Source organism: Styela clava, chromosome 13 (genome assembly GCF_964204865.1).
Source record: "Styela clava chromosome 13, kaStyClav1.hap1.2, whole genome shotgun sequence".
Classification (NCBI taxonomy): Eukaryota; Metazoa; Chordata; class Ascidiacea; order Stolidobranchia; family Styelidae; genus Styela; species Styela clava.
In genome coordinates this window covers 19,099,110-19,114,919 of record NC_135262.1, presented here as the reverse complement: position 1 = coordinate 19,114,919, position 15,810 = coordinate 19,099,110, and the positions used below count along the sequence as shown (strand labels likewise).

Genomic DNA, 15,810 nt, shown 5'->3' with positions numbered 1-15,810 from the left:
CAACGATCTAACGTGAAGGAAATGTTGTTAGACTAAGATCTAACAGGGAGGAAATACGTTAGTGACAACGATCTAACGTGAAGGGAATGTTGTTAGACTAAGATCTAACGGGGAGGGAATACGTTAGTGACAACGATCTAACGTGAAGGGAATGTTGTTAGACTAAGATCTAACAGGGAGGGAATACGTTAGTGACAACGATCTAACGTGAAGGGAATGTTGTTAGACTAAGATCTAACGGGGAGGGAATACGTTAGTGACAACGATCTAACGTGAAGGGAATGTTGTTAGACTAAGATCTAACAGGGAGGAAATACGTTAGTGACAACGATCTAACGTGAAGGGAATGTTGTTAGACTAAGATCTAACGGGGAGGGAATACGTTAGTGACAACGATCTAACGTGAAGGGAATGTTGTTAGACTAAGATCTAACAGGGAGGGAATACGTTAGTGACAACGATCTAACGTGAAGGGAATGTTGTTAGACTAAGATCTAACGGGGAGGGAATACGTTAGTGACAACGATCTAACGTGAAGGGAATGTTGTTAGACTAAGATCTAACATGGAGGGAATACGTTAGTGACAACGATCTAACGTGAAGGGAATGTTGTTAGACTAAGATCTAACAGGGAGGGAATACGTTAGTGACAACGATCTAACGTGAAGGGAATGTTGTTAGACTAAGATCTAACGGGGGGGAATACGTTAGTGACAACGATCTAGCGTGAAGGGAATGTTGTTAGACTAAGATCTAACAGGAAAGGAATAACCAGAGACTACGATCCAACAAATGCTAACAAATTGCAAAATAACAAAGATTGCCATTTTGTGTAATGAGATTTTTTTTCTTATTTATCACTTTGATATTATCATGTTCAAGTTTTCTTGTGGCTATGGCCACATATGGATCTGAAGTAGAAATTAGACGATGTGAAAAGAAAGGCAGTACAATATACAATATCCTAGTATTTCTAGAATTGTTATATGTAAGAATTTTGTGCTTTGCTAGTGTCCAACTATGAATCCTTCTCTGCCCAGAATCCATGACAAAGATCCAAGGTTTGCGGAAGTTTTTACCTCAGCACCGAAACGCCAAGAGAATTAAATGTTGACCAATAAAAGCTGTTTAGTGTATGTGGATTTTCTTTTTTAAAGATAATGCCCACTTAAGTTAACTTCATTTTTTTCTGTAGAAAGTTCTGACTAGGATTAAAAAAGCTAAAATTTGAACTTCAGGGTATTTGTAAGTTTGAAATTATTACATGATAAGCCCAGACTCTACTTTACAGCTCTGCTTAGACCATCACCACCACTTTTGCCAACTGACCATCACACTATATAGAATTTTGTTATAGTTTTTTGAAATGATGGAGTAAATGTCCATCAATCTAATAAAAAGTTGAAGCCTCACCATACTGAGATTTAGTACAGAAGTGCTGTTATAACTAATGTTAACAAATAAGAACAATCCGCTATCGATATACTATTTTAATGTTACAACAGAAAAAATGTAGTTGGACATTGACAGAATAGCTAAAAAATCATTCCACAAAAAACTTTTATATATAATGTCATGAAAGCAAGGGAAAATACCCAAACTATCTAAACATTGAAATTTCAGACAAGCAAGCAAGCATATTTTCTTCAAAGTAAAAGTTGTAATTGTACATTCCACATGTTTGAAATGTTGAAAATTATAGCTTATGCCACTTTTTATTTTGTGTTAAAAAAAATTTTGTGTTATTAATACATCCTATAAATATTATTTTTTCAGCTGCGGTGTACTTTGTTCCAGAACATTATCCTGTAAATATGACACATGTTGAAACAGGATTTTTCTACCAGGTTTCTTTCCAGTAATTGATTTGAAGTTAACTGATTAGTTTTGAAATCTACTCACACATTCAGTTGGGATAATTTTCAAACTTCCCGTTTTCTTCAATTGCTATCATCCACTGCATAGATAAATTGGTTAATTCACAAAAAAACTATGGTTACCTCGTACGTTCTGGAAAATTCGAGTATACGATTTTGGTCCATCTGATTTTTTATTTTCGAGCGTTGATCCCATTTAGATTTGGGATATGTTGAGGTTTCTTTTATTCACAGAATAATTTATTAAAAAAAAATTATTTAAAAAAAATGATTTTTATCATTTGCACGCATTCTAAACAAAAATCATTGCGACATTGCGATGGACAATAGGTTTAGAGTGTGTTATTTTTCCAAATAATCACTAAGCGGAGAACTACCATATGCACATAGATGATATCGAATATATTGCGGTCACTCAGTTTTTCATCTTCACAATCCTCAAAATCCATTTACTGTGGACTCATTTGTGGTTATTTTTTCAATATTCACTTTGCTGGTTATTTCTTATTGGTTTGTTCGAATTTAACACTTTTTGTTTTGTATTCAGGCAACCATCCGTAAATTTATGATTGGCAATTTATCACAGAATTACAGCTTCTTGTCACATTTGGAATTGTTTGCAACTTCAACTTTGATGTAAGTAGAACTGTTCCAAAAACTACCCTACCTAAAAAACATCAGCAATAACAGTGCATATATGCTCAAGCAGTTTAGTATTCAAGATGTGAATTTGATTTCCATAAGCATTTGTAATGGGTTACATTGCAGAATGACTATTGATTGGAGAAAAATACAAATTTTTTTATTTTTATTCATAGTCATCCCAAGTCACGATAATCATTTCCTGGGCGTTTGAAAAACAAAGCATCAGTTTCAAGCAAGTTTCGTACATGCAAGGATAAAGTTGCATTGAAGCAAGAGTGATCACAGTGTGATGGTAATCATGATATTATTATAGGTCTATTGCCACACAACGACACCCTTATCTAATTTTTCGATTTTAAAAAAAGGGGGTCGATCTCGATTAAAAACTGAGTGGCTTCGAAGGAACATCTTAAAACAAATAACTGGCAAACTAATCGGATACCCGAAATGAGCTGGTAAAAGGACGGGAGGCTGTGATTACCATAAAATTAGTTTGGCTTTTCGAACCCTCTGTATAAATATGGAAATCCTATCATATATCTAAACCTAATGTAACCAATGCCAAAATAAATGATCTGATTTTTTTTTTGGTACTTCTGTAGTATGCGAATTGCGAACCAATATGGTGGACACCGGAACGTAGTATGTGTACCTGGTTAGATTTGTACCATAATTTCAGGTACAAATACTACAGGAGTTATGGTCTAATTCTAACCTGGTACACATACTACGTTCCGGTGTCCGCCATGTGGGTTCGCATGCTACAGTAGTACCCTTTTTTAATTGATGGACTTTTTCATTTATGTATATGTGTCACTACACATGTAGACAAATATGAAATATTGTTTATGCTGTTCAGTGACAATGGGCTTGCCATTCAGCGAATAATTCACAGAGTGGTGCAATTTTTTTAAACTAGAGGCAATAAGAAACATAAAAAGTAAATGGCTTCCTAGAAGAAACATTTGTCTCCATCCACTAGATGTTTAAAAAAAGTAGAGCTGTTGAGCCCAGCAACAATAATTCAGTAAAACAATTCAGGCATAGTTTATGAATAAAAAAATTATATTATGTTCAACCAATTTGAAAAATGGGTGCTCCCGAAGTATGAGAACCAAGATGGTGGACATCGGAACGTAACATGGGTAACAGGTTAGGGTTAGGCGATAATTTTTTCCAATTTTCCTTATTTTAGTCCTATTATCAGTTCGGAGACTAGCCAAGAGCCTCCCGTAGTATTTATACCTAAAATTATGGCCTAACTCTAACCTAGTACACATATTACATTCCGATGTCCGCCATCTTGGTTCGCATACTTCGGGAGCCCCGAAAAATGTATGTAACATGTTTCTACTTTTTTGTTCATTTGTTTCAATGACTGTAAGAAACCGTGAATTTATTCAAGCTTTTCTGTCTAAATAATTTGTATTTTGGAATATCTTCATCAATTTTTCCTGTATTTGAATTACCGTGTAGTAGTTTTGAATCCCTCGTGTCAGGACCCAATTGATCTATATACTTCAACATATGGTTTTCTTGATACTATCTCTCAAACTTTAATACTATCTATTTCATAGGTTTTCAAAGTGCTTCATACGTCGGAGAAACCGATGGTGGAGAAACTGTCCAAAGAAAAGAGAACAGCATTAATAAAAATTCGACAACAGTAGCGTCGAAATGTGGCAACAAGGCGACAATTCAGAAATGGCATTATCTATAGGTTCCAATGAATAATTATTTATTTAAATTTATAATAGTCAACCTCCTCACGGGCTCCATGATTAAGAACCCTTGAATCTATTCAATACTGCAAAATATGGCAGACTAAAACAGGACAGATAGGCTCAATTCATTCTCACTATTGTATTTAGAGCAGTGCTTTCAAGTATCTTTTCAGGATTATCTCATCTGACATAAATGTTTCTGTAACCTTAGTTATGTCCATCCAGCAATATGGGGCTTAGCATATCACCTTTCTGTGTAACCAATTTATTCAGTCAGCAGTGCAAACTGGACAGGAAAAAACAAGAGACAATGGTGATAGGCCCAAAGAAGCATAAAACGCATGTGCTGTGATGTGACAAACTGTTTGCTATTCATATACGCATGAAATTGGGTCTATAGTCTGGTATTAAATGATGTACTACAGATGAAGCAGCTACTCACTTAAAAACATATTAAACGGAGTTTCTACCCGTGATGGAGAAAGTTATAAAAGTGCTGCTGCATTACAACTTAGTGATAAAGTTTGATTGGTCTGCAAAGTGACTCGCTTCAAGATTTGGGGAATAGTGCATCTTGGTATTGATGTTAGGCCGGGTTCATGTCTTGCCAGTGGTTGTACAAAAATGGTTGAGGTCACAGAACTTGTTTGACCGACGAACAGTCGTGATTAGGCTTTTAAATTGGCTCTTTTGTTTTAATTCGAATAGCAGTGAAATACAATAAACACGTGTTGTGAAATGTAGAAAAAATGCAATATTTTCAAATCAAGGCGGTCACATTGCCAGGTTTCGGAATGTTGGATCACCCAAGGCTTGGACTGCACGCGAGTTCGATTTGGCTATCTTGCTGTATTTAAAAACATTTTATGTCATCAGTATTCAACACTAGATGTAGCTTTGAACAAAAGCTTGTGTTATTAGAGTTGGCCTCTTGAACAATTAATTACCCCAATTTCGGAGTTTTATGCCCATTTCAGTAACGAAAACAAAATTAATTTTTCCCAAAATCCGAACAAAGACTTCCCGTAGGAATCAAATTACTCCACGTTTAAGAACATAACAAGTTGCGTCCTGTCATTATCAAATTAAAATTTTATATTCTCAAGACCTTTGACACTGATTGAAATAATTATATTTAAGTTCCCATCCGTACGACGTACATGATTACCCATATTAAAATAATAATAAGAGTTTCTGTTTGCACTATATATACTCAATCAAACAGCAATAATATTAAAAACGTGATTATCTTTCAATAGGAAGCTAGTCTTGATAAATTTTACGACTGTACTCTGTGTGTTGTGGAAATCTATGAATAAAATCAAATAGTTTTCTAACGTACCTTCATTCACGTGGGCGTTAACGCTGAAGGGTGGGTGAATGGACGACTTTCAAGACTGAGACGGTCTACAAATTAGCACTATACGGTGACATCACATTCATTTACAATATATTTGATATAGTATAATCATTGGATTACATTATTTTTGCACCCATGACTATTGCATCTGCATACTCTTATACCCACGTACAGAATGCACCCATGAACATTTGAACCTTGGACCCATGGACATTTGTACCTACAGACATTTGAACCCAACGGACATACCCACCTAGGTTACGTTGTAAACGTAACGAATTTTATTTTCTCGTGCTCATATATAGGCTGTTTATGAATTGCATTTCTACCTTTTCATTCAAAAGAAATTACCATAAAATGGTATAGGTGGGAATAATATATAAGTAAACCACCTGTATATGTTGAGATTTAAGAATAATGTAAGACGTGGAATGAGTGAGCAAACATCTGTCTGTGTTTATGACTTTGTTTATTCCGTCTTTACTACTCCTGCGTAGGCATACAAGAAACAAATCGATAATCTTTATGTGTTTGCTATAATTTTTCTTGTTCTAGTTGAAATATGCTTGTCTGAAAAAATCTGACTTCTATTGAACGAAACATTACAAATATACATTTGTGTTGATGTGCAGCAAAACTCAAATCAAGCAGGGATCAAATCAAAATACAACAGTAATAAATAACGCATATTGGCCACTATGGTTTTTGGTTAGATTCTGGAATCATTATTCGAAAATGCCCAGCCCTAGTTGCACTTAGACATGAGTTGAATAGTAACTTCTTACATAATATCATATCTATCATTTCTTGTAGGGAGCATTGTTGGAGAGAAAAGGGCGAATAAGCGAAATTTTATAAAGAGTGTCGTCGAAGAATTCTCATATGGGCGAAATGCAGGAGATTCATGGAAACTGCGCGGCGGTGTGGCTCATCGTGCTAAGCGTATTTTTTTTACAAAAAGCAGTTGCAGCAGTGGAAACCACATGAAGCAAGACAATACATGCATGACATAAAAATTACCATGCCGATGAAATAAATTTTGGAAATTAGTGTTACCGAGCAATGACAATGGGTGATCCGAGATATATTTTCAGACGAGCGTTCTTATCTCAATGTAGCGGATGGAAATAACGTGTAATAGAATACAGCGTAACCGTAAAAAAAAATTCTGCATATTCGCAATGCGTTTGTCAATATCGACTGCGGGAAAGGGCATTTTCTTAGAAGTAAGATTCGTTAAAATGACGGGCTGGGGGGTCTCGAAGTGATTTGTGTAATCTAAACAAAACAACAGGTCTTGACTTGAAATTCGAATGGCCCATGACCTGAGATATATATATATAGAAACATTTTCTTAATATTGGCGAAGTCTAGAAATTCAATAACTGGAAGTTTCGGTCCATTAGTCAAGTTTTTTTTCAGCAAAAAAATAACGAGAACAAAACAATCAGTTTTACTGGGGAATAGAAGGTGCGGAAAACTAAACTTGGTTATTGAGTAAATGAAATGGTAACAGATGGCCCATGGTCGTCGTTTTGGCAGTGTATTCTGAAGTTTACCCCAGGTTCATATTTAGGTTAGTTTGTCGGATCATGCGAAGTGCGATCAGAGTTACGTAACCTCTCGCGTCGTAGTTTTAGGATTAATCTATACCATCTAGGGCAGGGGTATGCAATGAGCGGCCCGCGGGCCACAACCCGACTCGCCAAGCCATTTAGTGTGGCCCTTGTCAAGACTCAGATTTTTCCACCCACATCAAGCATGAAATCGTAATCCGACAGTTTATGTTTAAGCGTTGCGACAACTTCTGTCACAGCTGATGTTAACAAATTATGCAAGAACTCAAAATTTCAAGTAACCCAGTAAAATTATAAATAAATAAAATTGGATTGTAGGGATTTTTCAATTTCTTTTGTCCATGGAAAACCCAATTTTTTTTTTGTGTGTGGCCCAGCTAGATGTCTGAAATTGGTTATATGACCAACCGACAAAAATGTTCCACACCTCTGAAGTAGAGGCTCCAAAACCGTAGGAATTACGGGATAGGGTTTTCATATTTATCCTGGGAAGAAAGAATGAAGCCGTTAAGACGGCTTAATCATATAGCGAACCACGGTCTCCCGGCCGGTTACCAGTCCATGTCGGGTATGGGATTAGTGAACCAGTTCTTTGTTTCATAGGCATGGACTTGCTGGTGGAGGAGGCCAACTAACCACCCTTCGGCGGCGAGTCCTGTAATCCTCTCGCATGTTATTATCCTCCACGAGATTTGAACCCCCAAAGTGTGACCACAGGTGCGTTGGTGAGCGTAATTCAAACGCTTAGCGCCAGAAGCCACACCACCAAGCCTCATATTCTTTACGCATTTGCTTTCTGTAATACCTTGTTTCAAAAAGCTGTTGTCAACCAAATGTTCATTTAACTATTGGAATCCGCTACTCGCTTTGATCATTGCGTTCACGAAAATCCTTGTGAATGCCAACAAATGAAGTCAATGAATAGTCTTATTACGGCTTATAAGAAAGCTGACAATGATAGTACAAAACTATAAAGCTCCTGTACATTTTCACAGATATTTATTTTATATATCTAAGCATTTAATTCCGTCACCAAACCAATCCAGAAGCGAAGATGAGTTTTGTAAAAATACTTTTCTTCATTTCTCTTATCTGTGTCTTGTTGGCAGAGAAAATATTACGCGGTAAAATTTGTTTCGGATAAAATTTCTTGATAGAGTTCGCGATACTATTTACATCCAGCCTGGCTTATGCCACCTAGAAGCCTAGATCATTTTTGAGTAGATGACTATTGAATAAACAAGTATCATGAGAACTTTCTAAAATTGAAAATTTGAGTTGGCATTCAGCAATTTATCGAATAAATGTTTTTTTATCATTCTTCTATTCAATGGTGAATTACAAATTTTGGCCCCGAGTCAAAAAATAATTCGACTACACGAATGAACAAAAACGCATTTCACAAAATTACCAATTTTCGAACTCTAGTTGAAATTAATTTTTTTTTTGGTTACCATGTTGTTAATATCTTAAGCATTTAAATAAGTATCGAGAATGCCGGAACTTTTAGAATTACAGTTCGAAAACATTTTTATTTTACACGGAAACACATTCACATGCAATTCGGTAATATCTTCGTTTGGAAGTTGGCTTAAGTGGTTGTGGAAATCAGGGCTGCCTGCGAAAAACGAATACATTCTAGAGCAGCGTTTCCCAACCTTTTTTGATCGCGGACTATTTTCTCACCGGCAAAAACCTCTGCGGACTCAACGTGCGTTTATTGCAACCGTATCCTGTGTGAAGAAGTAATAAAACCAAACACAACAGAATTTTAACGAATTTCAAAATCGGAAATTCGCCGCAGTTACGCGTTTGTCAAAAGAGCCGACTTTTTAGTGTATAAATGGCTTTTTGTGTCGCACAATATTCAATCCACGATAACGACGAGAATTTGAAATGTCTTTCTATTTTAATTTAATTGTGTTCATGGATCGCGGTTGCGTCGACTTATGACAAGATGAAAGCATTACTTCTTTAAAATGCCACGGAAAGTAGCGAACATATTAAAGCGAGAATATATGGCCCGATTATATTTAGTTTTGTTAAATACTTTTTGCGATCTTGAAAATTTGTTATCTGCTATCAATTTCCAGAAAGTACAACTTGATTTAGTACTTATTAAAAACGTAATTAAAGTATATTAGTATATCAAAAAAACTATTCATCGCCTTGCTTTAATATTAATTTAATTGTGGTCATTATAATATGCGGTTGTGTTGACGAAATAAAAGCAATACTACCCATAAAATACCATGACAATCCGTGGACACAAATAGGCGTGGTGAAGTGCCCGATTATATTTTGTTTTGATTCGTATTTTTGTGAATTCGACAAATCTGAGCAGTTCGTACAACACTTACGGCGCTCCGGTACTGTACGTACCAATGTGGAGGCAGTAAAGCAAAGAATCCTAAGGGAAAATGCCCTATTACGTATACCACGGTAGCACCCGAAATTTTGCGATTTGCAATGTCTAAAAAGCGATTTTAATCGGTAGCGGAACATCATAAAACAAAACTTATGGTGTTTTACGTTTTATTTTTTGCATTCCCGCTTTTCCATTTGAAAAATTTGGGTTGCCACCATTGACACCAGAAAAAAAATTATTCCTCGTTGCTCGAGCTCGCGAGAAGCGCCGCTTAGCTATCCACGTGCGTGCCGACTCGTGTTTTCGTCGGGAATCCGCAAGTGACCTGTCGCTTCACCTGTTACCAAATTTTCGAATAGTAAATTGCTATTCTAATAGTTGAATTTTCGAATATATATATGCCCAGTCCTATTTAGTATTCAGTAATTATTGACTCGATTAATGTTATGTGAATAAACTTGCTTTTTATGTTTTATGTAAATTTTAATGTAAATCGTAACTTGGCTGATGGATAAGTTTCGCAAAAACCTTTGCGCCCGCAGTGAATTTCTGGCTCGTTGCGGACTCATTCAAACCCTCTGCGGACTCATTTGAGACCGCGGACTCGGGAAACACTGTTCTAGAGTCTAGACCAGTGGTTCCCAACCTTTTTTTTTATATCGCGGCACACATTTAAGCACTTTTACACATTCGCGGCATACCTATCACAAAACATGAACCTTTTCTACTAATAAAGCAATTTTGCTATAAAATAATAATAAACAAGGAAGATTAGATAAGGGGAATTTTATTCATGTATATACAGCATACCCTGTATTCAGTAACAGGTATAGAATAATAATGGTGAATTCTTTACTACTGCTGCAATTTGTGGACGAATGTGAGAGATAAACACTTTTAACGCAGGCGAGGGAGGGGGAATAATTTAGTCTATATTTCAACACATGTTGTTTCCACTTTACAAAATTATCATTTTCTGAAAGTGCGATAGTCGAGCGCGAACAAATGTTTAATAGTTACCGATATTATAACCGTTTTCTTGCAATAATGTAACGAGAGCGTTCGGAGTACCTCACATTATTGTAAAAGATTCGCGGCGGAAGGGTAATATAGAGGATAACCGTTTTCAGTTTCAGATATAAAATAATCGTCAATTCCACCATGCTTTCGTAACGAACATTGGGTATTTTAGGTATATATATAACAGACATTCTAATGTTGGTGAGCTATTTTCACCCGTCCTCTTTTTACAACGACCAATTATTACACCAACGTCGAACGACGAAGTTTGGCTTCATATTCCTGTGAGAACTATGCGTTCATATCGGCAACATATGTTAAACACAGCTAAAAAAGAGTGAATTTTTATCTTTTGCGCCGGCTTTGATCTTTCTCCCCACCGTTTGTAAATTCCCCGTCCCAATTTTAAGCTAACAATATTACCATTTCTGACGCCGGAATGCGGATATGTATGAAGACGATAGTTGACCTTCTTGTGGTTTTACTTTTCTATTGTGCCTGTTTTATTTTCGTATCAATTGAATAGAGAATAAAAACTCGAAAAAGTCATTGTGTGAATCCTGAAAGTTATTTTGATTTTAAATAATGATTCAAATTGGAGAATTTCCCACGGCACCCCTGACAATATTCTACGGCACACCGCTGTGACGCGGCACCCCGGTTGAAAAACACTGGTCTAGACAATCAATTTCATAGGACCATAAAACAGGGGATTGAATTACTATAGCATTACCATTGCTATAAGGCGGCTTACGGCAGCGGTAACACGCTTATCAAATAATTACAATATGGCCTTATCTGTTCAAAAAATACCAGTTTTCTGATAAACTGCGTACCTGGAACAATGAATGGTTGTAGTTGAACTATTTTCATCATTTTACATTTTTACTCGCACTCCCCGAGAAGCCTGGCAAATGTGTTGCACGAATTAATAAAACGGTTAAACAATGTCGATCTAGTAAGATTCCCGAGATCGACAAAACCCCCGCGACTAATGCAAAACACCCCCGTCACAAATTAGTAATTATCCATTTGGGGTAAATTTGCATTTTTAGCGCAATGTGTATTCCTGACCAAAACCCTAACTGGATATTTTGAGTGTTGGCGGGAATGTTTTTGGCGAGGGCTTTGTACAACAGATTCTATTCTTGCCCTTCCAAAAATATTAGCTCGTTACATATCGTTAAAGAGCCTTTATCGGAGCGAAAGGCGAGCATAGGCGTCGTAAAATGATATATATTATGTATATATTAAGTTGAGAATCAATTTTAAATATATATTTTGTATTTGGCAGCTGGAACCTGCGTTTCCAAGATCGTGAATGAGAAATTTGTTCAAGTTGGAGATTGCGAGGTAAAATTAAAGCTTCTATTTTTTTTTATCAAGTGGTGTTTTTGCACCATCAGTCTGAATCATTAGGCGAAATGACCTAGCGGGTGAATCATAGGGTTTACATCTCGGGTTCAAATCTTACGCGCACCACAACAGCCAGGGATTGATAAATTGGGCAATGTCGAAAGGGGAAGATTTCAGTCCTCAAAAAATAAGTAGTTTCTGACATATTGTTAAGATGCCAGTGGCTAAGTATACAGATGGGATGAAGCGTCGTAATGAAAAAGAGGCCTCAGCATCAGCTACCGATACGTCAAGAGTAAGCAACTTTTTTGGGGACATTGACATTGGGATGGTTACACGGTCCATTTCAATAGCCTCCTCCGTCATATTTGACAATCGGTTTAATTTTACCACTGGGACATCATATTTCCTGCAAATTATCTAGAAGATAAGAAATAATCTTGTTCAGACTACAAACAGACCACTGCCGTTTAAACTTCATTAAATTGAACTCCACGTCAATGGAGTTTGCGACACTTGCTTGGAAAACGAAACTGTCGAACATTTAATGTTACATTGTCCCCGCTATGACGTCCCATGATCATTTTTAATAAATCATTACAAATAACTGCCCCGTGCATATTATCAGTTTACTAACAAATCTATTTGAACACCCAATGCGTAATATCATAGTCCTGGTGCACAAAACTACTACGCCAGTTATAAATACCATTAGAAAATAGGAATAATAACTTCATGTGACGTGTACTGCCAATCCAGTACAATGCCAATGTGACACAACAACTTACGTGGTATAATCACTCTGCCAATCATCTGCATTATTTATTTATTTCACAGAAAAACGATGGATCCGGTGAGTCCTACTGATATATTTTAGTATTCAAAAATTATAACTTTCATGACCGCAATTGAATGACTTGAAACTTGTTTTACGACGCTTAATCACAGCATTTCGCCCCGAACAAGGCCGTGTACAAACATACACTGATATCTAACGATATATAAGGAGCTACTATTATCTGAATTCATGGAAACTTTGACTCATAGTGATCACTAAATTTTCCCTGGCGCGTAAGCGGGTTCACGTATTCACTTGTTGGACCAGTGTCTCCCAACGAAATTTTGTTGTAACTTTGTTTTTTAGTGCATTTTTGCTAATATAGTTTAATTTTTTAATCTTATTCAAATTCATATTGACATGCACATTATGAACAATTCGAATTATACAAAAGCCAGAGAGTGTGAGATCATATTTTAAGCGGGCAGGAAGCTTTTTCTCATCCGCAAATTTTCCCTGGCGTGTAAGCGTGTCATAGTATTATTTATCCAGGGTTAATGTGAGACTTTTTTACATCTTCCCCTAAACAAAGCCTGCGCAAACAGACACTCATAGCTGATGTGATTCTAATTTCAAAACCAACGGTGTCTCTCTAGGTAAATTAAATGAGCGAGGGCATTAAAATGCCCTGTGAAAAAAACTAATAGTTTCCCCATAATAGTTCCTTACATATCATTGGCTTTGTTCGGAATGAAAGCGTGATTTTTTTGCAGAAATCGCCGAACTGATTAGAAAGAATCTCGACGCGAAGAAAAAAGCTCAAAGTAAGACGAGGAGCTATTCTCATTACTTAATTAAATGTGGTTGTTTTATTGTCAACAAAATAGGTAAATTTCATCGCTACCGGTAGAAAATATAATGGTTGTTGGCGAGATAAACACACAAAGTTGTGACAATAACAGAATAGTCTTACAGGACGCGATATTTCACGAAGACTTTTGCTGTTTTATTTTAATCCATAGGAATACTTTTATAATACACGCATACAGGGACCATCTTTTACATTAAATGTTCAGTGGTCAAAGCTGTTATTGTTACTAGAAAGAAAGCTATTACTTTTTTTCATTCATTTCAAAAATATATCTGGGCTTCATGGAATTCGTTTTACACTTCGAAGTTCTGTGTGATGACGTCATCGAATTAAATATTGCGTGCCGTGGTTCCGTGTTTACATCTCAGTGATCTGGTGCATAATATTTGATAGTACTTCGTTTTGGCGTTCGTGTCCTATTATTCGAGCATTGCTCTCTTGTTATCATGAAATGACCATAAAAATGTTAAATACGAACAATATGATCTTTTTTGGCGAAATACCAGGTAGATGTGTCGGCTTTCGTTAGATCATAATTTTTTCTTCAGATGAGAAATTCCTGGAGATTTGAAGCTCACAAATTTAGTGCAGCGCGGTGGCCTAGCGGTTAAAGCATTCGATTTACGTATCGTAGACATTCGTATCGCAGATTGCACATTTCGAGTTCGAATCACATGCCCCTTCTCACTGATGATTCATCTCTCTAAAGTCTAAGGGTGTAAATAAATTGGGTATGAGCAATGGTGAAGATTCCGGTCCCTCCAAATTATAATATCTCTTTACATATAGTTAGATGTTAGTGGTTGATTCGTATAGGGCCTGGATATCCGTCGTATGCAAAATATATACCTGCCATTTCGTGGAAAAAGAATTATGTCACTCTCATTTAACCTTTTAATATATTTTCCAAGCATTCTTGTGGCAACGGCGTAGGAAGTATAGGATGAACAAGCATAAAGGACATGTGATTTAATATACAATATCCTCGTACTATAATAATATTGTTTTTAGAAAAGTGTGACGTCACATACGATTCGAAATGCTACCGAGTGGTAGTGTATAATATGAAGAACGTCACTTTCAACGACGCTAAATCAATTTGCAAACCAATCAACAACGGAGAACCAGCGAATATATATGACTCCTCCCATTTCCAGCTGATGCACGCTTTTCAACGTACACAGATCATCCCACCTAGAACAAGGATGTCAGTCTGGACAGGAATGAAGTACAGTGTGAGTTGGATACCGTATTACCGTACCGTACCGTACCGTATGCTGAATGGTATCCGGCAGAGTTTGAGCCTGGCCTGATATTTCATCTCAAATTTCGATGTTTCAACTCGACACGGGTCGTCATTTATCAAAAAATCGAAGTGACTCGAGTCATCTAAATGAAATGACTCGGACTCGAATGACCAGTGTTACTTAACTAAGTGATTGACTCAACTTCGTACTCGAGACTAGGATATTAGGTAGGGATTAATGCCCGAAAATGTTTAGTACAAAATTTAATCAAAGCCACAGATTTTGAAACTGTTTATTTATTTGTTTGATACAGAATGGCAAGATTCGGCTGTCCAGTGGGAAAATATCCTCTCTGCCTTTTAAATTGTGGTATCCTGGCAACCCGTCTTCCAAGCGATCATTTACAAATATTGGAGTCAATGTCAACGAAGATCCGTATTTTAATCAGGGAATGTTCAATAATCCACCTTTCTACAAGCTGCACGGCGTCATGTGTGAGATGTAAAATCGGCTCAGAACTTGACAGAACTTTGTACATTGATTGATCTAACAGACAAACACACATTGACTTGGATTTTACTGTAGTCTGTATAGATACAACTGTTCTGATGTCAGTTTTTCATTATACATCTTCCTTCATTGTATGTCTGTAGGCCGGGGGAAATTTATCCAGAATTTAAAAACAAAAGGCTAAATATTAAAATTTAAAAACAAAATATCATGCTTCTTAAGCTGGTTTTCTTATCAATGTTTAAAACAATATTTGTCAGAGTATTTCAATAAAAAAGAGAAGTTTAAAAATCAAAAATGATTGATTTTCTCATAACAGTTTTTATAAATTTTGACTTTTGATGTTGAAGATTTGGATGCCATCGAAACCGAACCTCAACTCCGGGTTGTAAAAAGTTTTTTGACTCCAGCACTGAACTGAGAAAATTAAATTTTGATAACTAAAGCTTCGGCGTATGGAAGCCTCCTTCAATTGAC

At 36.4% G+C, this 15,810-nt stretch overlaps 1 protein-coding gene and 1 long non-coding RNA gene across 7 annotated transcripts; both read left to right on the top strand.

The window, feature by feature from the left end:
* Window positions 1–623: 623 nt before the first annotated feature.
* LOC120332936 (uncharacterized) lies at window positions 624–5,782 on the top strand. 6 transcript variants are annotated; one of them, XR_013479911.1, is made up of 5 exons: window positions 624–832; window positions 1,777–1,847; window positions 2,425–2,513; window positions 2,696–2,814; window positions 4,100–5,782. It is a non-coding gene; the product is annotated as an uncharacterized LOC120332936 (long non-coding RNA). The 6 variants fall into 6 exon arrangements; XR_013479910.1 differs by having other exon boundaries at window positions 628–832; window positions 2,706–2,814; XR_013479908.1 differs by lacking the exon at window positions 2,696–2,814 and having other exon boundaries at window positions 4,520–5,782.
* A 6,359-nt stretch (window positions 5,783–12,141) lies between these two features.
* On the top strand, window positions 12,142–15,481 carry LOC144431229 (uncharacterized). Its single transcript, XM_078119067.1, has 5 exons — window positions 12,142–12,222; window positions 12,765–12,780; window positions 13,479–13,529; window positions 14,588–14,811; window positions 15,137–15,481. Exons 1-5 carry the CDS (start codon window positions 12,142–12,144, stop codon window positions 15,326–15,328), a joined length of 564 nt encoding a protein of 187 aa, XP_077975193.1. The 3' UTR covers window positions 15,329–15,481.
* Window positions 15,482–15,810: the final 329 nt, after the last annotated feature.

Coding starts and splice junctions, on each gene's coding strand:
- LOC144431229 (XM_078119067.1), top strand. CDS start 12,142: ATGCCAGTGGCTAAGTATACAGATGGGATGAAGCGTCGTAATGAAAAA. Junction 13,530..14,587: donor CGCGAAGAAAAAAGCTCAAA/GTAAGACGAGGA, acceptor TATTGTTTTTAG/AAAAGTGTGACGTCACATAC. Junction 14,812..15,136: donor GGACAGGAATGAAGTACAGT/GTGAGTTGGATA, acceptor TGTTTGATACAG/AATGGCAAGATTCGGCTGTC.